The sequence below is a fragment of the Sparus aurata genome, chromosome 10 (genome assembly GCF_900880675.1).
Source record: "Sparus aurata chromosome 10, fSpaAur1.1, whole genome shotgun sequence".
NCBI classification, from domain to species: Eukaryota; Metazoa; Chordata; class Actinopteri; order Spariformes; family Sparidae; genus Sparus; species Sparus aurata.
The window spans coordinates 6,895,670-6,921,585 of record NC_044196.1 but is presented as its reverse complement, the minus strand read 5'-3'; the positions used below and the strand labels follow the sequence as shown (position 1 = coordinate 6,921,585).

Genomic DNA, 25,916 nt, shown 5'->3' with positions numbered 1-25,916 from the left:
TGGTGCTCTTCGGACTCGCTCGCGTCCTAGGCGGCTGTTGGGCCACTGGAATCAGGGTCTCGGGTACAGAGGTGACGGGAAAGTTGTCGGCTTCAGATGAATGGTGATCCTGATCTCGTCTGAAAGATCGTCCCACGGGGATAGTGATACGAAGTCCATGATGAGGTGAGTAGAGCCTGATGTTGCTCGTACAAAAGTTTGGATGTGCTCGGGCGAGGCGATGTCGCGTGATCTAATTTCTGGGTGCGAGAGCGCAGAATACAAGAGCGAAGCAGAGGAGAGGGTCAGGTGGTTATTTATAGAAATGCGGAAGTTGGCGCTGTTGAGGTGTGGTCCTGCTCCTGAAACTTCGCCAATTAAGCTTCAATTGATGTTCAGCTTCTGATCTGAAACTAACTCCTTTCTGTAAACTTTCCTTTTTATTACTGTAACAACAACGACTCAGTCAGAAGAGGCAATGACATTCAGTGACTATTCATTTTATTGTTTCTCGAATAATTAGTTTTTTTTCTTTCTCCCAAATGATCGCATTTTTCACTGCCTGAACATACCACAAAACTGACCAAACTTGGAATACAAGTCACACCTGGCGAAAATTTTATAATCTATTGTCATCCTCAATTTCCACCACTGAGCGGCGCTATAATCAAGGAAAGTGCGTTTTGGCTGATAACTCCCATATACTTTGTCGCACATTAAAATCCTTATATCCATGCGTTCAGTGAATCTTGTTGTATAGGCCACGCCCATTTCCACCTATTTTTTTCACAAATTTGCAAAATGTCACAAACCTACTTTTTCGAACTCCTCCAAGGCAATTTCTCCGATTTGCAAGAAATTTTGCATGTAGCATCTGTGGAGCCCACACCATAACACTTATGAAATTATAATTCTTTGGGGTGCTATAGACTGGCCCCTGTAACTCACACATCATAAACGACCAGCAGATGGCGCCATTGTGTAGACAAAATGGTTTTTGTCCAATAACTCCCGCATAATATGTCGCCCATTGTCAGTGTTGCCAGTTACCTTGAAAAAGTAATCTGATTACTGATTACTCCTTTAAAAAGTTACTGAGTTACTTTACTGATTACTTGTTCTTAAAAGTAACTAAGTTAGATAACAAGTTACTTTTATTCAGCAGCCCCCCTCCCCCAACATGAACATTCAGCATGGCCTTCAGATTTCTATCCAGCCGAGAACAACTCACGAGAATAACTCTGTACACACGCAACCATAAAATCCACCACCGAGTGATTCAATATACGTGTAATACATATGCCACAGCAGTAGGTGGCGATGTAAGGTAAAACAGGAAGGCTGTTTAAACCAATCAAAATAGTTTAAAACTGGAAAGGGGAAGTGTGGCAAATACCAAAACACAAACAACAATGGCGACTCGCAAGGGTGCATCACCTTCGTTGCTCATCAAGGCACCGTTGTGTTGCATCATGTTGAGCAGCTGGACATGACAGCCGAACACAGCTGACAGCAAGACAATAAACAACAACTTTGTCACGTCCATATTAGCCAAGGTATTAAGCGAAGCTAGTTAACCTCTAACCACCTTCTAACTGTCGTAACTCTGTATTTACATTGCTGCGCGTGCAATATTTACAGAGGCACGCGCTCAGCTTTGATGTAAGCAATGGAAATATTCACGTTTGTCATATCCACACGCAACCGCTGAAACCTGGATCGGACGAAACCTCACCCTGGACTCCGGTTTCAAACGACCACGGTTTCAGTGTTCCTAAAGCACGGTTGTATGTGGACAGAACAGTAAAACCGGGAACATAACTTCACGGTTGCAAATTTAACCAGGCTGGTGTGGACAGCTCCTCCATCTCTGCACACTCCTCCAGGTAGGAATAAAATTATGTTCTGTGAGGCAGCACGGCATTGACAGCAGCAGGGATCTTGTTTATTATGGCACGAAACGAGGGCAAATCAACCTATTTAAGTGCAGCATTTCCTCTACAACATACCGCCCAACCAACTTCTTCTAACCCTTTGTCGTCAGCACAGAGTACAACAAACCTGAATATTCTCATCTTTAGCTGACACGTACTCAAAATAATGACTGTATTTCCAGCTAGAAACTTGCATCTCTGTCCTCCCTCCATTGTTGTTTGTGAGTTTGTGTGGCTGCGTGGTGTTACACATGAATTGTCCTCGTGCAGAAAACAAAAGTTATCAAAAGAATTTTAATAGTCCAAAACACGCCCGTTTTGGACTATTAAAATTCTTTTGATGACGTTTGTGCAGGAATGCAGCAATGAGCAGGAATTTGTTGTTTTATATCATAAAACAACAAATTCCTGCTCATTGTGTTCAAAACAGACAGTCTTGCATATCTTGACCAAATGCAGTCCCATTACCACAACACTTTTGTTAATTATGTTCCATTGCCCGATGAGGCTTTGTGCAAAATTTGGTGCGAATTGGCCAACAGGTGGTGCTTTTATGTTTACATGAGGAAAGAACAGCTGGAATTCCTCAATTTTGAGTGGACAAGCTTTCTCCACCAAAGGGCAGTGCTGCCTTGCTAATGGATAAAAACCTCTGTTTAATAGTCTGTATGGTAACACAGTGGTAGTCCTCTAATTATTTGTTCTTTATGTAGATTGCAGGGAGTTCTTCTGACTTCAGCGTACGTTATTTAATACCAGCAGGAGCAGGCCGAACAATGATAAAGGAATGGCTTCCTCAACGGAAGGTGTTGCATGAACAAGCCCTGATAGCAGCATGCCCCGATGTGCGTGGACTGCGAGGGCCCGTTCGGTGCTGCTTGCAGCTTTAATTAACAATTTAACTTCACTATAAAATGAATGATAATTACAAACAGTAGTAAACTGGTGGTGACAGTCCTGAAGTCTGCGACTCTTTACAATAAGACATAATGTCTCATCTTTAATGGTTTTTCCCGGCTTTTAATGCAGCTTTAAAACACTGTTTCTTATCTTCACTATTTCGATTGTCTTTTTGATCACATGAGTTTTCACTGTGCTGCTGTCTCTCTTGTTTGTTCTCTTGTTTTCCTCTCAGTGTCATCAGAGTTGACTTCTTCACACCAACCAATCGTAGCCCTGGCTGGTGATGATGTCATTCTACCATGTCAGCTTCAACCTGCAGTCAGTATCAGTTCTGAGACGCTGCTGTGGACCAAACCTGGTTTGTTCCCAAAGTACATCCATGTCCACAGAGCTGGACGACCAATGGTAATGGGTCAGAACCCGTCTTATTATAACCGTACAGCTCTGTTTGTGGATCAGCTGATGAACGGAAACGTCTCCCTGAAACTCTTCAGAGTGAAACTCTCTGATGCAGGACGATACACCTGCATCATTGATTCAAAGAAGATGGAAGCTTCCGTCCAACTCACTGTGGGTAAGTCAGACTCATGAAACACAAAGAAAACAGAAGATGAACTCCAGAATGTAAAGTCAGAGAGTTCCTGCTCGCTCCACCTCCTAACAAATCTGAAGAGAAGCACATGTGACTCGACATGTTTGTGGAGGTTTAGAGATGTTTCTGTCAGCTTCTTCTCTGAACAGTTATTCTTAAATAGACTACCAATTAAATTAGCGACGTAGGCGTATGTTATTTTCCCTCTCTCTGATCATCAGGTGCTGCCTCCTCACCTGTTGTTAACATAACATGGACTGACAGAATCAGAGGAGGAGTGGTTCTACAGTGTAAGTCTTCAGGCTGGTATCCAGAACCTGAGATGTTCTGGCTGGACGGTGAGGGAAACCTCCTCTCTGCTGGACCTACAGAGACAGTCAGAGGTCCTGATGACCTCTATACTGTCAGCAGCAGAGTGACTGTGGAGAAGAGACACAGCAACAGCTTCACCTGTAGAGTCCAACAGAACCACATCAACCAGACCAGAGAGACACACATACATGTTCCAGGTAGTGAATCAGTTCTACAGTCATTAAATATGCTGTCGCTGTTCACACAAGATGAGATCTAAAATGTTGTGCTGTTCTGTTTTAATGTTTCAGATGATTCCTGCGTGGACCTATTGCCAATCGCTAATGCTGTTGGTGTTGGTTTTGGTGTTGCTGCTGCTGTTTGTTTTGCTGTTGGTTTTGCTGTTGGTTTTGCTGTGGGTTTTTATGCTGTTGTTGCTGTTGGTGTTGGTGCTGTTGGTGTTGCGGCTGCAGTCTTGTTAGTACCAGACTATATCAGATGGTGATATCCCGTAAGTCACATTTATTTTCTTATTTTATGTCAGGTTACAGCTTTTTATTGGCTGTACTGATTTATAGGGATTAATTCCAGTGCACCAATAGATTATATATTGTAATACATTGTTCAGTGTTTAATATTAAAGCAGTCTTGTTCACTAGATTTATCAAAAGGTCTGTGGGAGAGACCACAATGTGGTTCTGACAGTGTAGAGCTAATGTAGCTTTATTTGCAGGTGCACTGTTTATCCAGGTCACTTTGATATTTCTGTGCAGTTCTCTTACTATAACACATAGTTCTAGTTACGTAAAAGACACATGAACTGACACTTCCCTGTTTATATGACCACACAGGCATCAGGAGGCGCCAGTAGGATGATGAGAAAAAGGCAGTGGTGCTGTTGAAAATAAATCAGAAGGTCAGGAAGCATGATGTCAGTGAGAATTCATGTGAAGACGATCCCATGTTGAACCTGAAGAAGAAGCAACTGGAGGATCAGGGAGACCAACTGGATAGAGTGACCGTCCTGTAAGGATGTTGGTGCAGTGCATGATGTTAAAGTACTGCATCATGTAGGTCAAAGCACAGACTGATAAAGTACTGCATCGAGCACCTTAAAGATAAATGATGTTAAAGTACTGCATCATGTACTTAAATGCACACAATGTTAAAGTATTTTACACAAGTATTTTATTATTATTTTATTTAACATTTTATTTCTACATTAAGTTTGTCATGTGTAGGTTAGTGTTGTGCTTGTCTCTGAGCCAGTCCAGGGTCTTTCCTCTGCTTGTGGGTGCAACTTATGTTTTATAAAGCTGAAAACACTACGGTTGTATTCAGACCAGGCTGCTGCAATTTACTCATCTAAAAAAATATAGAGATGAAACAAATTTGTGCCAGTGAAAAGACTGCAGACGAGAAATGCTGTGAGGTCTCTGAACTGTTTTGTTTTCATGAGTTAAAATATCAGATCATTGTTTCCCTGATGTCACGATAAAAGTCACTTTAAAAGCTCAATGGAGAACGTTACTGAGAAACATAATGCAGACGATCAGTCAACTCACTGATTTGTAAAAAACTGGAAATGTTTTAAAGATGGAAAATTCAGTTTATCCAACATGATACTAATGTTTAGCTAACAGCTTACCTGCTCTTACTGTACTTCATCACTGTAGCTTGTGTCATCTGCATCACATTGTGATTAGTAAGAACTTTTTTCATTAAAAAAATAAATGATCTTAACCTGTTTCATGACTTCCTGTAAACATTCCTGTAACCCGGGTGGGAAAACCCTTATTTATTTATAATATTTTCCCTTATAAAGCAAGAGGTCATGTGATTGCACTGTACGTCATCACGTCACGTCATTAGAGCGCGACCAGTCGCGGTAACATGACCCGGCTGTGGCTTGCTGCCAGCAGTAGCGAGAGGAGCAGGCAGGGGAAATGTTTGCTGCAGGTACGTCGTATCATCGTTCATTTAATTCAACATCAGCCATTCCAGATCTAAATGCAATAACTGTTGAAACATAGGAGCCGACTACCAGAGCTGCTGAACCCCAGAATTGGAGCCGTATGCCGATTTAATCACGGACTTTGGTGAGTCGCGCTAACGCTATTCATTTGAATGGCGTTGGCTTAGCCTAGCCGCTACCTGTTGATTGTCGGTGCGGTTAAGTGTCTTGTATGCCTAGTTCTCTGAATGTGTCCTGCCACATGAAGTGTTAGAAGTGTGACGTGATTTTATGATTGTGTGTATTATCTTTGTGGCAAGAATTGAATGTACTGAAGCTCTTTAAGCTAGTCACTTACATGCAGTCCAGGTAGTTGCTGGTACTGCTATGCATTTTGGTCTGGATGCTTGTCTTGGTGATACTGACGTACTGTGATGAATATTTTGATATAACAAATATTATGTTAATGATTTATATCGATTTATATATATCATGCTGTGATTATATTGTACAATATTGGAATTATTGAATTTGAGATGCTGCTGTTTATTTAATGCAGCCTGTGTTAATTGGTTGTAGTATTTCTTGAATGTTGTGTGCACACTAGATATTTAATTGGACCTGTTTTCCATACAGGCCAGGTTGATGGCGAGCTGAGAATTAGCCTGGGCACCAAGCCTGAAGACTGTGTCTCGAGAAAAGCCAACAGAACCCCCACTGCTCTGGTCAGGCTGGTAGGAGGCTCCTTTAGGCAGCCGCTCCCTTTTCCTAATTGTTTGGCCCCTCGCAACTCACTAACTCACTACACACAGCACACACACTCACCTTCCAACCCTTGGACTTTTCCCCTTCCCCATTGGGCTCTAATCCGTTGGGCCGTTGCATTGCGGTAGAGTTTGAACTCTGTTCTTTGGCATTTGGGCCTGGTTAGTACTTGGATGGGAGACTGCCTGGGAATACCAGGTGCTCATGAATTATATGTGCGCTGTGAGTCCTCCGATGTTTACTGACGAAATTAATTGTACATACTGATGTTTTTTTCGAATGGTCATTTGTATTTGCATTCCATATTTCTATTGTTATTCTATTTAATGTTATTGGTATTCCACTATTATAATATATGGTGTCACTAAAATCTTACTGTGTTCCGTGTCTCACTCTCCGCTCCTAGAGCTGAATCTAGTTTTCTGATCCTAGCCCAGATAATAATGTTGTGGCTATCTGTTAGTACATAAACTGTGCATTAATAGGGTAGCATACATGCTACATTCCCCTCGCTCAGTTAAACCTGTTCCTCTTTTCATTCATGAACACAGTAACACATTCTGGCAGCCATGTTGCTTTGAAACATATTTAATTCAATGTTCAGTAACAAATCCACAACAGGAGACAGTCTGTAGGCACAGCAGTTCAGGTTTCTGACTCAAACATAAAGGTCTCTCTCTGTTGGGAACCTGTCACACACCTGTCAGTGGTTAAAACTACTTTTAATGGACGTACGTTGATGTTCTGAAGTTTCCCCCCGAGGATCATGGCCGTTGGCTGAGGCAATCTACTGGACCAATTCCAAATCTGTTGTAACGATCAGTCATTTATTACACAACAATATTTGTAAGTGCACATGAAAATATCAGAGTTCCCGTTTAATAAAATGTTAAAGTGGAAATTTGTCCTCCAACATCACAATATTAAAACTCATACTGTTTGTACTGTTTGTGGTTGAAGTCTCATATTCCATATCTTAATGAGTTAATCATCAATATTGGAAGCTCAATTTAAATATAAGTCCAGTATTTATTTAAAAACAAAAAACACATTTAACAAAACCTTAAAGATTATATAATCATTCGATTGTTGCAATTTCGATCAGCTCTGGAATCAGAATCCCAGCTCCTCTGGTGCTGCAGGTCTGAGGAGGTTGTTTACTCATTTACTGAACAGCTGCGCATGATTAAATAGATACGTCACACAGTACAGCTGTTAGCCCCGCCCCCTTTATATTATTCCTCCATGTTGGCCCCGCCCCCTCCATTCTATCCGTTGGGACGAACTGCTAACGTCAAGACACTCGGTACGTTCACAGTTAGAGCTGTTAAAGTAGTTTCTCTGGTTTTATCTTGTTGTCGTCACACAGGTGTTGTGTTCAGGTGTTCAGTTCTCTGTTACTTTGTTTTTATTTAGTTCTCTATTTCTCTATTTAGTTAGAGGGACTAAGTAAATTAGCTTCCTGGTTCACGTCAGTTCTCCACCGCAACAGTCTGACTGCAGGTAGGAGCTGCTGTTAAAGTCACTGGAGCGGTAAATGTTCACCTGTCAGACTTTAATCCTCTCAAACTGTTCAAACTGTGTGCAGACATTTAAACTTACAACATGTCGGGCACCAGACAGTTGTTGTGTAACATTGTATCATGTACATTTTTCTCAACTTTTAAAAAATGATTATTTGGTGATCACTGTTAACCTGATTTCCACTATGCAAAGATGTGTTTTTGTGTACTTATTTTTTTAAACAATTGACAAACTCTTGTTTTGTTTTGTTTTGCTTTGTTTCCAGGAGTCCAGGCTGCTCCATCCTAAGATCCTGCAAGCTGGAGCCAGATGATGGATGGTCCTTTGGGACCATCTGTGTTTCACTTCTCTTTCTCATCATGATCCTGATACAACACTCTCATGGAGGTAACTCTCTCTGATTGATGTTCAGCTTCAGACCTGAAACTAAATCCTTTCTGTAAACTTTCCTTTTCATCACTGTAACAACAACGACTCAGTCAGAAGAGGTAATAAAATTCAGTGACATTTAATATTCACATCAGAACTAATGCATTTTATTAACAACATAACTTCAATTTAAAACAAACTGATCATTACAAACAGTAGTAAACAGTGGTGACAGTCCTGTTCTCTCCCTGGACATGATGTCTCATATTTAATGGTCTCTCCCGGCTTCTAATGCAGCTTCATTACATTGTGTCTTACCTTCACTATTTAGATTGTCATTTTGATGACATAAGTTTTCACTGTGCTGCTGTCTCTCTTGTTTGTTCTTTTGTTTTCCTCTCAGCGGCGTCAGAGTTGATTTCTTCACACCAACCAATCGTAGCCCTGGCTGGTGATGATGTCATTCTACCATGTCAGCTTCAACCTGCAGTCAGTATCAGTTCTGAGATGTTGCTGTGGACCAAACCTGGTTTGGATCAGAAGTACATCCATGTCCACAGAGCTGGACGACCAATGTTAATGGATCAGAACCCGTCTTATTATAACCGTACAGCTCTGTTTGTGGATCAGCTGATGAACGGAAACGTCTCCCTGAAACTCTTCAGAGTGAAACTCTCTGATGCAGGACGATACACCTCCATCATTGATTCAAAGAAGATGGAAGCTTCCGTCCAACTCACTGTGGGTAAGTCAGACTCATGAAACACAAAGAAAACAGAAGATGAACTCCAGAATGTAAAGTCAGAGAGTTCCTGCTCGCTCCACCTCCTAACAACTCTGAAGCAGAGCACATGTGACTCAACTTCTTCTCTGAACAGTTATTCTTAAATAGACTACGATTCAAATTAGTGACGTATGTTATTTTCCCTCCCTCTGATCATCAGGTGCTGTCTCCTCACCCTTCATAGAGGTTGTGACTAATAACAGTGAACATGTAGTTCTACAGTGTAAGTCTTCAGGCTGGTATCCAGAACCTGAGGTGTTCTGGCTGGACGGTGAGGGAAACCTCCTCTCTGCTGGACCTACAGAGACAGTCAGAGGTCCTGATGACCTCTATACTGTCAGCAGCAGAGTGACTGTGGAGAAGAGACACAGCAACAGCTTCACCTGTAGAGTCCAACAGAACCACATCAACCAGACCAGAGAGACACTCATACATGTTCCAGGTAGGGAATCAGTTCTGCATGAATTACATATATATCAATGTTTCAAACAGCTGAGGTTTAAATTCTCATTCTGTTCTGTGTTGTATAGTTTCAGCTGATTTCTCCACAGTTCAGTTCTTTTCTCCTTGGCTTTGGATCGGTGTTGTTGTTATTGTTGTTGTTGTTTGGATCTTCATTATCATACTGACCATGAAATGTAAGTCACATCTTCATTTTCCATTCTTTACAACAACTTACTGTCAGAGCTCTTTAGTGGCTGTGGTGAAGTGTAGCAGTTCATTCCAAGACATAAATAGATGAAATAGCACAATGTTTATGATATGTTGAACAATTGTGAAATGATGTTGTGGAAATATAAACTGTATTTGAGGCGTTATAAGCAGTCGTCCAACAGCACAGAGTTCTGGACACCGGCTGTGTTTGAGGTTTGGTCGGGCACCATTCAGTACAACTGTAGAGAACGTTAGAGGATTTTCTATTTTCATTTTTTTATTTGAAGCAAAAACTGAATTAACATATGATATAACATTTTATAGGTTTCCTCTCCTGTTGACACACTGATATTGTGAAGAGGTGGAGGAGGAGGAGGAGAGAAGAAGTGGAACTAAAACCTCAGTCAAAGAAGGAGTTGGTGAGGCAAATCAAAAATATTTAACCAACCAACATATTTCTCAGAGGCAAGTGTTGTGCTTCTTTAGTTCTTTGGTGTCCATTTTCAGTGTCCATAAAACTACAACAACACAAATTGTGACAGATTTCTTCTTCTGTTGGCACACAGGGATCAAAATGATTCAGTCAAGAATGAGAGAGAGTCACTCAGTGGACCAAAGAAGCAACTGAAGGAGCAGGAAGAGAGCGAGAATGGCTGTGAGAGTGAAGAACAGGAACAACAATTATGAGTAGACCTGTGAGCAGGAAGAAAAGGACCCCAGTCCCCCGACATGTCACACTCAGAAAATTCAATTTAGGTTTTTCTTTGTTTGTTATTTGTTGTAATCATTGTTAATGTTGCCAAGACATGCAGCACTTCCTGTTTTGACTGCTAGCTTCATGAAACTGTCTCTGCATAATATTAGGGCTTTCAAAGTTAACGCGTTGATAACTCGTTAACGCAACATCCTCTTAACTCTGCTAACTTTTTTAACGCGCGTTTAACGCTTGGTATTAAAGAAACACGCATTGTTTGATTTACGGCCGTCGGTGGCACCTGTAGTCTTGATCCAGAGGGCGGCAGAAGAAGAAGAAGCAGGGTTGGCGTTCAGGAAAAACACGGTGGACTGAAAAGCAAAAGTGAAAGTAAATGGAGAAAGGACTTATGAACGGCAAATTCACTTTCAAAACACTGCCAGATGGTTCGGTCGATAGGACAAAAGTTATCTGCACGTACTGTTGACATGAAATGAGTTACCATTGAAGTACGTCGAGTCTCAGATATCATTTGCAAGCCAAACACACGGCAGATGTAGAGAGCCCACCGCCCCCCTCGCCAAAAGCAGACATCACCATGTTTTGATCCCATTTAGGGTGAGGGGATATTTTTTGAGTCTTTTATTTTCCTGCATGATTTGAAGTGTTGAATAACCATTTTCATAAAGCAAGCGTATTTGCCCTTTCTTATGTTGTTGAAAGTATTCAGAACGTGAAAATAATACATTAAGGTACATTGAGAACAGAAAGAAATGTGCCAAAAAAAAATTGCAATTAATTTGCGATTAATTGCGGTTGAAAAAATTCATTGTTTGACAGCCCTACATAATATATACATTTTTGGATTATCAAGATTTATGTTTAATGACTTGATAATACCATGATCAATAACATCAATGATGACACAAGTTTCATGAAAGTTTTCGTATAATGACAATGTTAGAATATAATACAAAATATAATTTAATAAAAATCCGTCATCATGCTGCACCTTGGTGGATTGTTACACTTCAGTGCTGTTATGCTAAACGGTTTAATATAAACTGTGAAGAGGGAAGGAGAGAAAACACTTCAGTCTGACAAAGATGTTCTTTATCCTTCAAGTGCTGCTGGAGATTTCTTCATCTCCTCAAACAGACATTTATGTTTTCATATCGTAACATATAGTATTTTCCTTCTCCATGCACATTTGGAAGTTGTGCCAGAAACTCTTCTCTGCATCAGAAGGCACAACTACCAGGAGGAGGGAGTAAGAAGAACAAAATAAACTTATCATTTCATCACCAACTTAAACATTTGTAAATGTATGTAAATATATTATTTTGTAAATGTGAGAATCTTTATTATTTTGTATAAATATATTTGTTAAGCTTGTGGTTTGTGTTGAGCTGTATCTCCTGTCATCCTGTAACAAAGCACTGCAGTCTGATTCTCTGCATGTGCAGATTAAATTGATCTTGATATTGTTTCTGGAATCATCAGATTCTTCCATCGTATGTTTTTACTTTAATACTTTATAGTTTGACTTTGTTGCAGCTTTTGATGAATAACTGCAATAAAACAAAGCTTCCTGAGGACTGAGGCTTATTCGACTCATTTGTTGATATTCATCAGTTTTATTTGATCATAAACTGAACAAACACATTGTGATGCAGGACTTTTACTTGTGGAGACATAACAGGACTGTGAGTCAGCTCACTTCATGATGATCCAGATGTTTTGGTCCAGGTGTTTTTCCCTCAGGAGACTCAGAACTTCTGCATGTCAACATGTCATCTCATTAACAGCTCCAGGGGAGCAACTGGCTTTGGTTTGGTTTGAAACACTAACCACCAGAGGGCGAGACAGGCTTTCACACACACACACACACACACACACACACACACACACACACACACACACACACACACACACACACACACACACACACACACACACACACACAACACATGACACTGTTTACTTCATACAACAGTCTGACGATCTTTATATCAAGTGTGAAGTGGAAGTTGGAACATTTCTGTATTTACCCTCTAATGAAGTTTGAATCAAACATTTATTTCCAAAACAGAAAGTAACTTTTCAGAAAGTTTCCCCACAGTCTCGTGGTTTATCATGTGAAATGATCTCGAGCGTTGACAAACTTGTTAACTATTCGATGACAGCTCTGTTAACCGTTAAGATGTACAGAATCTGTGTGAATGTTTGCATTAACTTAATCTAGTATGTTTGAATCTGAAGATGGTAAACAAAAATGATGGCACACTGTAAATATTCTAGTTAACACAGAGCAAATTAAAACTCAAAGTCAAGAGAAAACGTGAAATATGTGGTTTGGTATTTACATAGATAAACAAACTGCCACGTGTTGTTCTGCTGTTGGTCCCCTCTTGTGATGTCTCACTTCTGTTAGTTTAGACTGCTCATTTGTAACGGTATCATACCTTCTGTAAGTTTTTCTTTTTCTTGTTTGGGTAGATAACACCTGATTTTTGAAACTCACTAAAACTGACGGAACTGATTTCTTATTCCAGGAGTCCTTTTGACTGAGTCTCAGACTTTTAGCTGAGATGAAAACTTCTTTGTAATATTAACATTATAGAACTGTTCCCGAAGGAAAACACTTACATTTTTGTAAACACATCACTTTACTTTCAATTATATTTATAGGCTGGACTTTTTAGAAGCAGCTTGACATCTGGTGCTAAGAGGAACAGAGACAGATTTTAGTTAATAGACCAGAGAGGATGACATGTCCTTATCAAGCAGCTTGTGTTCTGAAACGAGGGGGTGTTTTCACACTGAAAAATCCCTCACATCAGTTCTCAGACAGTGTTATTCTTCTACAGGCTCATGGTAAGAGCTCTTTCTTAAAAGAAATATATACATCATGATGTTCTTGATTATCTGTGCACTCAAACGTAAATTCATGTTGTCTGTTAGGATTTCAATATCGTGAACTGTGTATAAAGTGGACATTATGAGGTAAAAGTAAGTGTTATACTCCAGCAGGGGTGGAAAAAGTACTTTTGTAGAAATTAGTAGTATTTTGATGTTTATCTCACTGTTCCTCTTTTCAATACTGGTAACTTCTTGTAAGATCTGTTCATGATGTTGAAGCGCAGACTTTACTGAGAGACATTTGATAGTTGTTAAATGGAAAAATCACTCATATCTGTTGTCACATCACACTGGAGGGAGACTCATGATGGCTTGTTGAACTGGTTTTTCATCACAATGCTGAACAAATACCAGCCTCAGTGTAGTTATAAATACTGTGAGAACATCAGTAAAACGTCTTTAAAGTTCACATACACTGTACAGGAGGAGAAGTGGGGAAATTCCTCTCATTTACATTTAGTTATAATTTTACTGTTGGTGATTTCCACCAGTGCTGCCTGCATGCAAAGATGTGATCTGGTTTTGTCTGATGTGGTGACAGAAAGTCAGTCAGTCAGACAGACAGAGTGAATCACAGATCAGACTCTCAGAACGCTGAAAAAGGCGAGAGAGAGGTTATAAAACCAAAGGGAGAGACAAATCTAGAAAAACAACACTTAAAGCGAAACTCTCTCCAATAAGCAACCAAGGCTTTATTTGGGACTGAATATGAGTCAAACCTTTGTGTAAAAACCTTCTTTTTCAAAAACTCTGTGTACACAAACAATGTTCTCAATGCTCATGTTCATGAGTAGAGACCCTGGTGATGCTACGAGCAAAGTTTCATGTTGTGTTGAGCCTTCTTAGTGTTCTAAAAAGAGCGATTTTGATTCTAGCTTATGATGCCCCTTAGCACTCCCGTTCAAAATGAAAGTGCCCAAAACGGAAACTACGGTAAATCTTAAAAGTGCCTCTTTCATTATAATTATGCTTTCACATGAAGGTTTGACTCATATTCAATCCCAAAATAAAGCCTTGGTTGCTTTTTGGCGAGAGTTTTACTTTAGCACTTTCTTCATTTCATCTTCAGGAGTCCAGGATGCTCCATCAAAGGAGGAGTCCCAGTGATGGAGCTCAGTGTCGTCAGTGTTTCATCGTCTTTCTGATGCAGTATTTTGGAGGTAACTTCTGTGCAGAACACTCTGGTGACATATTGCTGTGTGTGTCAGCTTCTGCTGTGTCTCCAACATTTGCTGATGATCAGCAAAGATATTATATAACTTCTATAATGTTGTCAGATGAGAAAATAACATGTTTGGTTATTCTGTGTGATGATAGGAACAAGAACTCACATGACCTTATTAACCAACCACAGACATTAAAAACTACTCCTCTCCTCTTTGTATGACTAAGAATGTGTGGTCAGGTGTGACTGAGACCACAGAGGTCATCATCTGACACACTTACCTGTTTTAAATGCAGCTCTGATAACTTGAACTATAATAACATCTACTCTGCTGCTGTCTCTTGTCTGTTCTTTAGCAGCATCAGAGTTGATTTGTTCTCATGAACCAATCGCAGCTCTGGTTGGTGAGGACGTCCTTCTTCCATGTCACCTTGAACCTGCAGTCAGTGCCAGTGATGAGACAGTGGTGTGGACCAGACCTGGTCTGATTCCAAAGTACATTCATTATCATCAAGATGGACGTCTGCTGTTTGAGAAACAAAACCCATCTTATTCTTTACGGACGAGACTGTTTATGGATGAACTGCCGAGAGGAAACGTCTCTATGAAAATATTCAGAGTGAAAATCTCTGATGCTGGAAGATACATTTGCAAACTTCCATCAATGAAGAAGGAGACTCCTGTCCAACTCATTGTTGGTGAGTCAGACTCTCACTGAATATTATGATTAAATGTCTACAGGTACCAACTGACTTATTTCAGCTGGATGCTCTTCTCCTCTCATCAGGTGCTGTCTCCTCACCCTTCATAGAGGTTGTGACTAATAACAGTGAACATGTAGTTCTCCAGTGTGAGTCTACAGGCTGGTATCCAGAACCTGAGGTGTTCTGGCTGGACGGTGAGGGAAACCTCCTCTCTGCTGGACCTACAGAGACAGTCAGAGGTCCTGATGACCTCTATACTGTCAGCAGCAGAGTGACTGTGGAGAAGAGACACAGCAACAGCTTCACCTGTAGAGTCCAACAGAACAGCACCAACCAGACCAGAGAGACACACATACATGTTCCAGGTAGAGAATCAGTTCTACATGTATTCAATATATTGTCAATGTTTCAAACAGCTGAGGTTTAAATTCTCATTCTGTTCCGTGTTGTTTTGTTTCAGCTGATCTCTCCACAGATCATTTCTTTTCTTTTTGGACTTTGATCATTACTACTTCTGTTGTTTTAATCTTAACTATGATAATACTGATCATTACAGGTAAGTCACATCTTAATTTTCCATCTTTTATACCAACTTACTGTCAGAGCTCTTCAGTGGCTGTAGCGCAGCATTTCATTCCAAAACATAAATACATAATTCAACACAATGTTTATCAATGTTTATATGATGTTGAAAAATGATGATGTGATGTTGAAAAATGATGATGATAGAATTCAAAATGAGTGAGAAATTTAAATGTAGTGGAGCATGTAAAGAATGTTAACTGATATTCTCTTTTCATTTTAATATAAAAATAATAATGTTGAACTCAACCATAATTTCTGCTGATGTAGTTTTAATCATTTCATGTTTTTTGTTCAAAGTAAAACCTAGATTAACATGTGAACTTTAACAGATTTCTTCTTTTTCTGTTGGCACACAGGCGTCATCAAAATGATTCAGTCAAGAAAAGAAGAGTCAGTCACTGGACCAAAGAAGCAACTGAAAAGGCAGGAAGAGAGCGAGAAAGGCTGTGAGGAAGCAGAATAGTCGCAGTCGGAAATTCAAGTGATTTTTTGTAATCATTGTTAATGTCTCTGCATGACGTACAGTTCAAATCAGATGTTTACATACATTGTATAAAAAAGACACATATGCTTTTTTTCTCACTGTTTGACATGAAATCAGACAATCACTTTTCCTGTTTTAGGTCCGTTAGTATTACCAACATTTTTTCTATTTGCCAAATGCCAGAATAATGAGAGAAGGACTTCTTTAGACACTCTTTTATTACTTTCTTCAAAGTCAGAAGTTTACATACATTTCATTAGTATTTGGTACCATTGCCTTTAAACTGCATGACTTGGGTCAAACATTTTGGATATCCTTCCACGAGCTTCCAACAATAGTTTGCAGGAATTTTGGCCCATTCCTCCTGACAGAACTGGTGTAACTGAGCCAAGTTTGTAGGCCACCCAGATCTGCCCATACATTTTCAATAGGATTGAGATCAGGGCTTTGTGATGGCCACTGCAAAACATTGACTTTGTTATCCTTAAGCCACTTTGTAACCAGTTTGGCAGTATGGTTCGGGTCATTGTCCATTTGGAAGACCCATTTGCGCCCAAGCTTTAACTTCCTGGCTGATGTCTTGAGATGTTGCTTCAGTATTTCCACATAATGTTCTTTCCTCATGATGCCATCTATTTTGTGAAGTGCACCAGTCCCTCCTGCAGCAAAACAACCCCACAACATGATGCTGCCACCCCCGTATTTCACAGTTGGGATGGTGTTCTCAGGCTTGCAAGCTTCCCCCTTCCTCTAAACATAACGATGGTCATTATGGTTCGATTTTAGTTTCGTCAGACCACAGGACATGTCTCCAAAAATTAAGGTCTTTGTCCCTGTGTGCATTTGCATATGGTTTTTTTTAGGTTTCTTTTGGAGTAATGGCTTCTTCCTGGCAGAGTGGCCTTTCAGCCCATGTTGGTACAGTACTTGTTTCACTGTGGATAATGACACACTCTTACCAGCTTCAGCCAGCATCTTCACAAGGTCTGTTGCTTTTGTTCTTGGGTTGATACGCACATTTCTGACCAAAGTATGTTCATCTCTGGGACACAGAACCCGTCTCCTTCCTCAACGGTACGATGGCTGGATATTCCTGTGGTGTTTATACTTGCATATAATTGTTCGAACAGATGAACGTGGCTCGTTCATCTGTTCATTTTTTGGGATTATTAAGATTTATGTTTAATAACTTGATAATATACCATGATTTATTATTACAATAGCCTTAAAAATGACACAAGTTTCATGAAAGTTTTCTTAACGAAGCTTTTACAGTGAAGGCTGCAGTACCACTTACTTATACACGTAAGAAGAAATAAATATAATGATAGAATATAATACAAAATATAATTTAATAAAAATCCATCATCATGCTGAACCTTGTGAACTGTGAAGAGGGAAGGAGAGGAAACACTTCAGTCTGACGAAGATGTTCTTTATCCTTCATGTGCTGCTGGAGATTTCTTGATCTCCTCAAACAGACATTTATGTTTTCATATCGTATCATACAGTATTTTCCTTCTCACATTTGGAAGTTGTGCCAGAAACTCTTCTCTGCATCAGAAGGCACAACTATCAGGAGGAGGGAGTAAGAAGAACAACATAAGCTTATCGTTTCATCACCAAGTTCAACATTTGTAAATGTATGTAAATATATATCTTTTTGTAAATGTGAGAATCTATATATTTTTTTTAAATATATTTGTTAACCTTGTGGTTTGTGTTGAGCTGTATCTCCTGTCATCCTGTAACAAAGCACTGCAGTCTGATTCTCTGCATGTGCAGATTAAATTGATCTTGATATTGTTTCTGGAATCATCAGATTCTTCCATCGTATGTTTTTACTTTAATACTTTATATTTTGACTTTGTTTTGATGAATAACTGCAATAAAACAAAGCTTCCTGAGGACTGAGGCTTATTTGACTAATTTGTTGATATTTATCAGTTTTATTTGATCATAAACTAAACAAACACATTGTGATGCAGGACTTTTACTTGTGGAGACATAACAGGACTGTGAGTCAGCTCACTTCATGATGATCCAGATGTTTTGGTCCAGGTGTTTTTCCCTCAGGACACTCGGGCTGACAACTGGCTTTGGTTCATGTGTCTTCAGTTGTTGTCAGCAGGTAACAGCTTGATCCTGTCAGGATCTTTGACCTCCTCTCCTCTTCCTCTGAGTCAACATGTCTCCTGGTGAACAGCTTCAGTTTAACCACCAGAGGGCGAGACAGGCTTTCACACACACACACACACAACACACACACGCACACACACACACACACACACACACACACACACACACACACACACACACAACACATGACACTGTTTACTTTATACAACAGTCTGACAATCTTTATATCAAGTGTGAAGTGGAAGTCAAGATATTTCTGTATTTAACCTCTAATGAAGTTTGAGTTACAGAGAGTAACTTTTCAGAAAGCTTCCCAACAGTCTTGTGGTTTATCATGAGGAATGATCCTGAAGTGTCTAAATCAGCAGTTTCTGTAAAATCATTGGACACATTACCTTTTTTCTTCATCTGCACCCACAACTATACTGAACAAACTGTCACGTGTTGTTCCGGTGGTGGTTCGCTTGTAGAGTTCCTTCCCCCTCGTGTTGTCTTACTTCTCTCAGTGTAACTGCTCACTTGTCTGTTACAGATGAGATGGAAACATTTTCAAGAGAATACTCCTGAAAGAAAACATTGAAGTTTTTGTAAACACATCTCTTTACTTTCAATTATTTGTACAGGGTGGACTTTGAGAAGCAGCTTGACGTGTGATACTGAGAGGTGGAGACAGATTGTGGTTTGATCCTAGATGATCACATTTAAGCAGCAGTGTGACTGCTTTGTTGAATTTCAAATGTGAGAACTGAAACATCCCTCTCATCAGTTCTCAGACAGTGTTCCTCTTCTACAGACTGCTGGTAAGAGCTCTTTGTTTAAAGAAATATATATGTAATGATATTCTTGATTATTTGTGCACTCTCAAGTCAATTATATGTTGTCTATTAGGATTTTTCAATATAGTGAACTTTGTATAAAGTGGACTGTCAAGGCTTTAAAGCACACGGTATGCCCTAGGGCAGATTTATTTAACACACTTCCTCTATAGTTATAAAACTGCGCAGCACTTAATTGCTGTTGGCTGAAGGTCGGGTTGGGATGAGGAAATGATGAACGGTGATGAACTGGGATTAATGGTGTACCATTAACTATCGCTAAACCAAAATATAAATCAAGTATTTCGATATGTACACCAAAACAAAACAAACCGAAGGGGTTTTCTATATCAAATTAAAAACAATCTTTGTTTTTATACAACAAACAACTAAAATTTTCTTTCTTTCAATTTCAATTAAATGGTCAAGCGTTCATGCGCGTATGTGGTCATGTGGTTGAAAAACAACTACTCCTTGGCGTCCTTCTCACCATAAAAAAACCTGTGACATCAGGTTAAAGTTAGTGTCCGACCGATAGGGATTTTTTGGCCCGATAACGATAGCCGATATTAGAGGGGGTGCAATCACCGATAGCCAATATGCAACCGATATAGTGAGTTTTTGAGCTGGAATGAAAACAGGCCTTGGATTGTGCATAGATTTTGCACCGATATGATTATTCAATAGTACAGTCACAGTGACAGTAGTACAGACAGATGCTTTCTTAAACCAATGTCTTTATTCAAGACTTTTAACATTTAACAGACTTTTTTTAAATGACATTTAACATTTGAACTTGTTCCGTCAAGCTGAGAAAAAGTGCAGATTGGCACACAAACAAAAATAAAATAAATCATGTATCAGAACTTTCAATAAATAGATAAAAATAGATAAACAGATTGGCTGACTGGTCAGGTGGTCGGGAGGTTTCGTGGTGTAGAGTTCGGGAGGGACTTCACTGAAATGTGAGCTCAGTCAAAGTCTCTGGCTGAGCTCAGCGCGCCCCACCGGACAAAATAAATCAGTACACCAGCGCGTGCTTTTGTCATTGTCACACTTTTTTTCTATCGGCGCAACATGTCACCGATACGATAGAACCCCCAATAGAAATTGAGCCATTCTATCGGGCCCCGATATATCGGTGGCCGATAATCGGTCGGTCACTAGTAAAAGTTAGTGTTATACTCCAACAGTGGTGGTAAAAGTACAGTTTTGGAGTATTAGTAGTATTCCTATACACTGAACAGGAGGAGAACAAGTCCAAAGCAAGAAATTAAGTCCTCGCATTTTCCACCAGTGCTGCATGTTTACATGTGATCTGTTTTTGGTTTTGTGTGTTGTGGTGACAGAAAGTCAGTCCGAAAGAGTGAATCACAGATGATACTGTAAGAAAACTGAAAAAAAAGAAGGAGAGATTATTAAAGCAAAGGGAAAGACAAATCTAGAAAAATCTACCACTGAATGAAGACAGATGTGTTATTAGTGTAACCAGACTGAGATTTTGTCCTCTTAACACTTTCTTTATTTCATCTTCAGGAGTCCAGGATGCTGCATGGAAAGAAGAGTCCCAGTGATGGAGCTCAGAACCATCAGTGTTTCACTTCTCATCGTCTTTCTGATGCAGTTTTTTGGAGGTAACTTCTGTGCATAACACTCATACACACATATTGTCTGTCAGGTTTTTTTTTAATGCTAATGAGTGATGAAGCGTTCAAAACCAAAAAAAGAATGAGCACACGCACGTATCTCTCCACTGCCTTGAACAGGCCGTGCGCTGCATAATGTACCGCAACTCGCGGTTTGAATTTCCCGGGCAGTCCCACGAACATGTCGTCAGATGACGTTGAATGTGGGTCATCGACAGCTTTCGACTTGGATACTGGAAGAAGACAAGCGCAGTGGACTCTAACTAGTGTTTGGGTAGTAATGGATTCTGCTACAGCCAGCAAACAACCCACTACCAAACAAAGTCCACTTTTTATCACTTTTATTTCGTGAGTCGAAAACAAAATTATGACCAAAACCAGGCTGGCACCCGAATAAACATCAGCTACGTGTTCGACTCATGGAGGCAGGCTCAACTTAAATTGGGACTAAAACAGATGCTGACATGGCTAATTTCCTAGTAACTGAGGTTTTGATGGAGCAGAGGACAAGCATTTTGGCATTGTTTTGTCCACAGATTTGATAATATCAACACGGCCGCTTCTGATCCGGACTCAAGACATTAGGTTTTGTTTTAATAATGATTGCTCTAGTGCCACCAGCCTTGCCTCCGCAGAATCCTTTATTATCGAACTACACGCTGACACCTTTGAAGAGGGAAGCCCAGAAACATCATTAGTCCACCGCTGTGTGTCGTGGAAATTCTCCTTTGAGTAGAGAGTGCTAAATCTCCGAAGAATTTCAGATCTCAGCGTATGAATCAGATGTCATTTAATACACGCAGCGTGGAGAGAAGGCAAAAGCATTCTCTCACAAACTCTAAATTGTTATCCCTTAAGTACAGAACAGAGAGGAGGTTACCTTCATTTACAACAGTCATAAAACATCTTCTTTACAGAATAATGGCTCTTTGATATTTTGGTGTGTCCTGTCTTCCCAGGACAGTGACCCTTTGATGTAAACAGATGGGACAGCAAATGTTATCTTATCTAAACTTGTGTATCTTTCCATGTGGGGATGTGCCCCCACCTGTGGCTCTTGTGACACCTCAGGCAGTGTGACAATCTCTCTCCCCCATCCTGTCCTTACAATACAGTTCATAACAAAAAGGAAGACTATGTAATTTTCTCACATGTGTAACACTGAATAATTACAAACTGCACATTTTCTACGGTCCTTTAGTCTGAAACCAAATAGTTAGAAATATGACCCTTTATGTAAGAGACCAAAAGCCCAACCTGTTATCCAGGAGGTGATGTTAGCAGCTGGCTGTAGCCACAGGCTAACAGTTTCTTTGTGTCACATTAGCTGCTTACACACAGTCATCCCGTATCAGAGACAATATTTTTGTCTGAGTTTGAGTTTGAGTTTGAGTTTATTCACAAATACCACTTCAAACATAATATAATATAATACAGTTGGTATACAAAGTTAATTGGGTAGAGTGAATGGGGCACCCTAAGGAAGCTAGAAAAGCTTATAGGTGGGGCCCATGGTTCATGAAAAGGTAGTGGTACAGACAAAAATATACAGTTACCTCCTGTAAGCAAAAATGATGAGTAAATGCACGCAAAAGCGCACCAGTACATACATAATTAATACATGACATGCACATACAATCATACGCATACATCCCAGTAGTCCATGAAGAAACAGTTCTATATTAGATATAGCTTGATAGGAAGTGATTTTTTAGTTGTCTTTTGAAGTTGTCGACGACATTTTCCTGATATTAGTGGTTTGACTCTCGTTTGGTACGTGTGCTGGGGGCTGGAGATGGGAACAAGACTACTCAGTCTAGAATTCAAAGATTCAAAGATTCAAAGTGGCCATTGTGTCACTATTAAGTCTTATTTCTTGATCCTGCCCAATGTTTCTTTAAATGAAGCTCTGATAACTTGAACCATAATGATATCGACTCTGCTGTCTCTTGTCTGTTCTTTAGTTTTCATTGCAGTGGCTACAGAGTTGATTTGTCGACATCAGCCAATCGTAGCTCTGGTTGGTGAGGACGTCCTTCTTCCATGTCACCTTGAACCTGCAGTCAGTGCCAGTGATGAGACAGTGGTGTGGACCAGACCTGATCTGATTCCAAAGTACATCCATTTTCATAATGATGGACATCTGGTGATTCAGAATCAAAATCCATCTTATTCTTTACGCACTAGACTGTTTAATGATGAACTGCCGCATGGAAACGTCTCCATGAAACTCTTCAGAGTGAAAATCTCTGATGCTGGAAGATACCACTGTGTTCTTGAACCGATGGTGAAGGAAGATTTCATCCAACTCATTGTTGGTGAGTCAGACTCTCACTGAGTATTATGATGAAATATGTACAGGTACCAACTGACTTATTTCAGATGGATCCTCTCCTCCTCTCATCAGGTGCTGTCTCCACACCCTTCATAGAGGTTGTGTCTAATAAGAAAGGACATTTAGTTCTACAGTGTAACTCTACTGGCTGGTATCCAGAACCTGAGGTGTTCTGGCTGGACGGTGAGGGAAACCTCCTCTCTGCTGGACCTACAGAGACAGTCAGAGGTCCTGATGACCTCTATACTGTCAGCAGCAGAGTGACTGTGGAGAAGAGACACAGCAACAGCTTCACCTGTAGAGTCCAACAGAACAGCACCAACCAGACCAGAGAGACACACATACATGTTCCAGGTAGGGAACCAGTTTAAGATTCAAGATTCAAAGATTCAAAGTGTTCATTGTCATGTGCACAATAAAGAAACATGTTCTCAATTATACAATGAAATTCTTTCTTTGTTTTCCACAGAATGCCAAGAAATATATACATCTGAAATATACAATATAGTAAATAGAAAAAGCAGCAACGACATAAAACAGTGCAAATCTGAAAAGTGTGCAGTGTTAAATGTAAAAGTGTAAACAGTAGTGACAGTCCTGAGGTAGATAATAATAACAGAGTTCTAACTGTTGTCTAGGAGTCTGATGGCAGTGGGGAAGAAAGAGTTCTTTAGTCTGGTGGTCTTGGACTTTACACTTCTGAGGGTAGAAGTGTGAGCAGTCCGTGATGGGGGTGGGTGGGGTCTTTGAGGATGGAGGCAGCTCTCCTGTGGACCCTGCGATGGTAGATGCTCTGCAGAGAAGCCAGTGGAGTCCTGGTGATCTGCAGTCTTTAACACTCTCTGCAGGCGTCTGCCGTACCAGATAGTGATACAGACGGACAAGATGCTCTCAACAATGCAGCTGAAGAAGTTGCCACACGCCACACTTCCTCAGCCTCCTCAGAACATACAGCCGCTGTCGGACATCTTTACCTGTTGTGCAGTGTTGAGTGACCAGGTGAGGTCATCACTGATGTGGACGCCCAGGTATCTGAAGCTGCTCACCCTCTCTACTTCAAACTCCCGGATGTGCAGTGGGCCGATGAGGTCTCCTCTTCCTCCTCATGTCCACCATCATCTCCTTCGTCTTGTCCGCGTTGAGGGTGGGGTTGACCGGCCATCTCCCTTGTGTAGGCCGCTATGTCCCCCCCAGTGATGCATCCTATCACTGCGGTGTTGTCCGCAAACTTTAGGCTGGTGTTGTCTTTGTGGGAGTTGACACAGTCATGGGTGAACAGGGTGTAGTAGATGGGACTGAGAACGGATCCCTGTGGAGTGCCAATGTTTGTTTCTAGGAGCAAGTCATAGATGGTGGGGTGCAGACCAAGTGTAGACAGCTTGTCAGTGAGTTTGTGGGGGTGACCGTATTGAAGGCGGAGCTGTAATCAACAGAGATGAGCGTCCTGATGTAGGAGTCTTTATTTTCCAGGTGGGAGAGGGAATAGTGGAGAACAGCAGCGACAGTTCTACGTATATTTAGTATATTGTCAATGTTTTAAACAACTGAGGTTTAAATTCTCGTTCTTGTTTTGTTTCAGCTGATTTCTCCACACTTCAGCCCTCTTCTCATTTGAATTGGTCCGTTGTCATTGTTCTTGTTTGGATGATCATTCTTATCATACTGAACATGAAATGTAAGTCACATCTACATTTTCCATTCTTTACAATAACCAACTGTCAGAGCACAATGTTTATGATATGATGCTGAAAATTTTTAAATTATGTTGTGGGAAATGTACACTGTAGTCGTGGCCTGTATAGAATGTTGACTGATTTTTTTCTTTTCTTTTATTGCATTATTATTTCATTTCTGCTGATGTAGATTCATAATTTCATGTGTTTTGTTCAAAGTAAAAACTAAATTAACATGTGAACTTTAACAGGTGTCTTCTTCTGTCTGCTTACAGGGATCAAGGGAACCAGAGGGCAGAATTGGATAAGGAACTTCTGTCAAAGCAGGAGTGAGTGAGGCAATTAAACAATATTTTCATACAGTTTAACTTAAAGCAAGTTCACTGACATATTCCTCAGAAGTAAGTGTTCTTCTTTAGCTATTTTCTGAGGATAAACTACATCAACACAGCAAATTTTAAGAGATTTCATTCTTCTGTTGGCACACACGCATCAAAGTGATTTAGTCAAGAAAGGGAAGGAGTTATACAGTTCCAAAGAAGCAACTGGAAAAGACCATGAGAGTGAAGAATAGTACCATGAATAACGAGTAGACCTGCAGGCAGGTTTACAAGGTACAGCAGAATTGGAATTCTAGACTATTAGAATTAGAACTATGGAAAATCTCACACATCATCCTGCTGGTTTCGGTGGTGTTGTCAACCAAAATATATCTAAAATTGAATGAAACAAGAAAATATTGACTATACAGTCCAAATTACAACAATATATTTAATATAACTACAGAATATGAGGACCTGATAAACATCATCAAAAGTATGTTTGTGTCAGTTTTGGTAAACATTCAAGTCAGACTCATGGTAGAAGTTACAGTTATAGAAGTCTATGAATTTTTTATATTTTGAAAAAATACAAAATGCAGGTTGCAGTGTAAGACAGGTTTTGTCACAAGTCTGAGAACTTTTCAGCTCTGTAGGTCGTACATGTGACTTTTTAATAATATTT

At 40.1% G+C, this 25,916-nt stretch overlaps 3 protein-coding genes and 1 long non-coding RNA gene across 4 annotated transcripts in view; all 4 read left to right on the top strand.

The window, feature by feature from the left end:
• Nucleotides 1-5,448, top strand: part of LOC115589787 (uncharacterized) — a 39,385-nt gene extending 33,937 nt beyond the window's left edge. The window contains exons 9-12 of the mRNA XM_030430943.1: nt 3,049-3,390; nt 3,630-3,917; nt 4,011-4,210; nt 4,551-5,448. Of these exons, the coding sequence (XP_030286803.1) occupies nt 3,049-3,390; nt 3,630-3,917; nt 4,011-4,204 (824 nt within the window). The 3' untranslated portion in view covers nt 4,205-4,210; nt 4,551-5,448. The remainder of the gene's footprint in view (nt 1-3,048; nt 3,391-3,629; nt 3,918-4,010; nt 4,211-4,550) is intronic.
• Nucleotides 5,449-5,557: 109 nt separating this feature from the next.
• Nucleotides 5,558-6,788, top strand: LOC115589871 (uncharacterized). Its single transcript, XR_003985609.1, has 2 exons — nt 5,558-5,798; nt 6,290-6,788. It is a non-coding gene; the product is annotated as an uncharacterized LOC115589871 (long non-coding RNA).
• A 1,235-nt stretch (nt 6,789-8,023) lies between these two features.
• Nucleotides 8,024-15,670, top strand: LOC115589318 (CD276 antigen-like). Its single transcript, XM_030430164.1, has 5 exons — nt 8,024-8,040; nt 8,208-8,329; nt 8,715-9,056; nt 14,887-15,228; nt 15,318-15,670. The coding sequence occupies exons 1-5, from the start codon at nt 8,024-8,026 to the stop codon at nt 15,659-15,661; spliced, it is 1,167 nt and encodes a 388-aa protein (XP_030286024.1). The 3' UTR covers nt 15,662-15,670.
• A 3,278-nt stretch (nt 15,671-18,948) lies between these two features.
• LOC115589825 (butyrophilin subfamily 1 member A1-like) overlaps nt 18,949-25,916 on the top strand; it is a 19,513-nt gene continuing 12,545 nt past the window's right edge. Inside the window, exons 1-4 of the mRNA XM_030430994.1 lie at nt 18,949-19,242; nt 20,794-20,891; nt 22,868-23,221; nt 23,311-23,592. Coding sequence (XP_030286854.1) covers nt 20,810-20,891; nt 22,868-23,221; nt 23,311-23,592 — 718 coding nt within the window. The 5' untranslated portion in view covers nt 18,949-19,242; nt 20,794-20,809. The remainder of the gene's footprint in view (nt 19,243-20,793; nt 20,892-22,867; nt 23,222-23,310; nt 23,593-25,916) is intronic.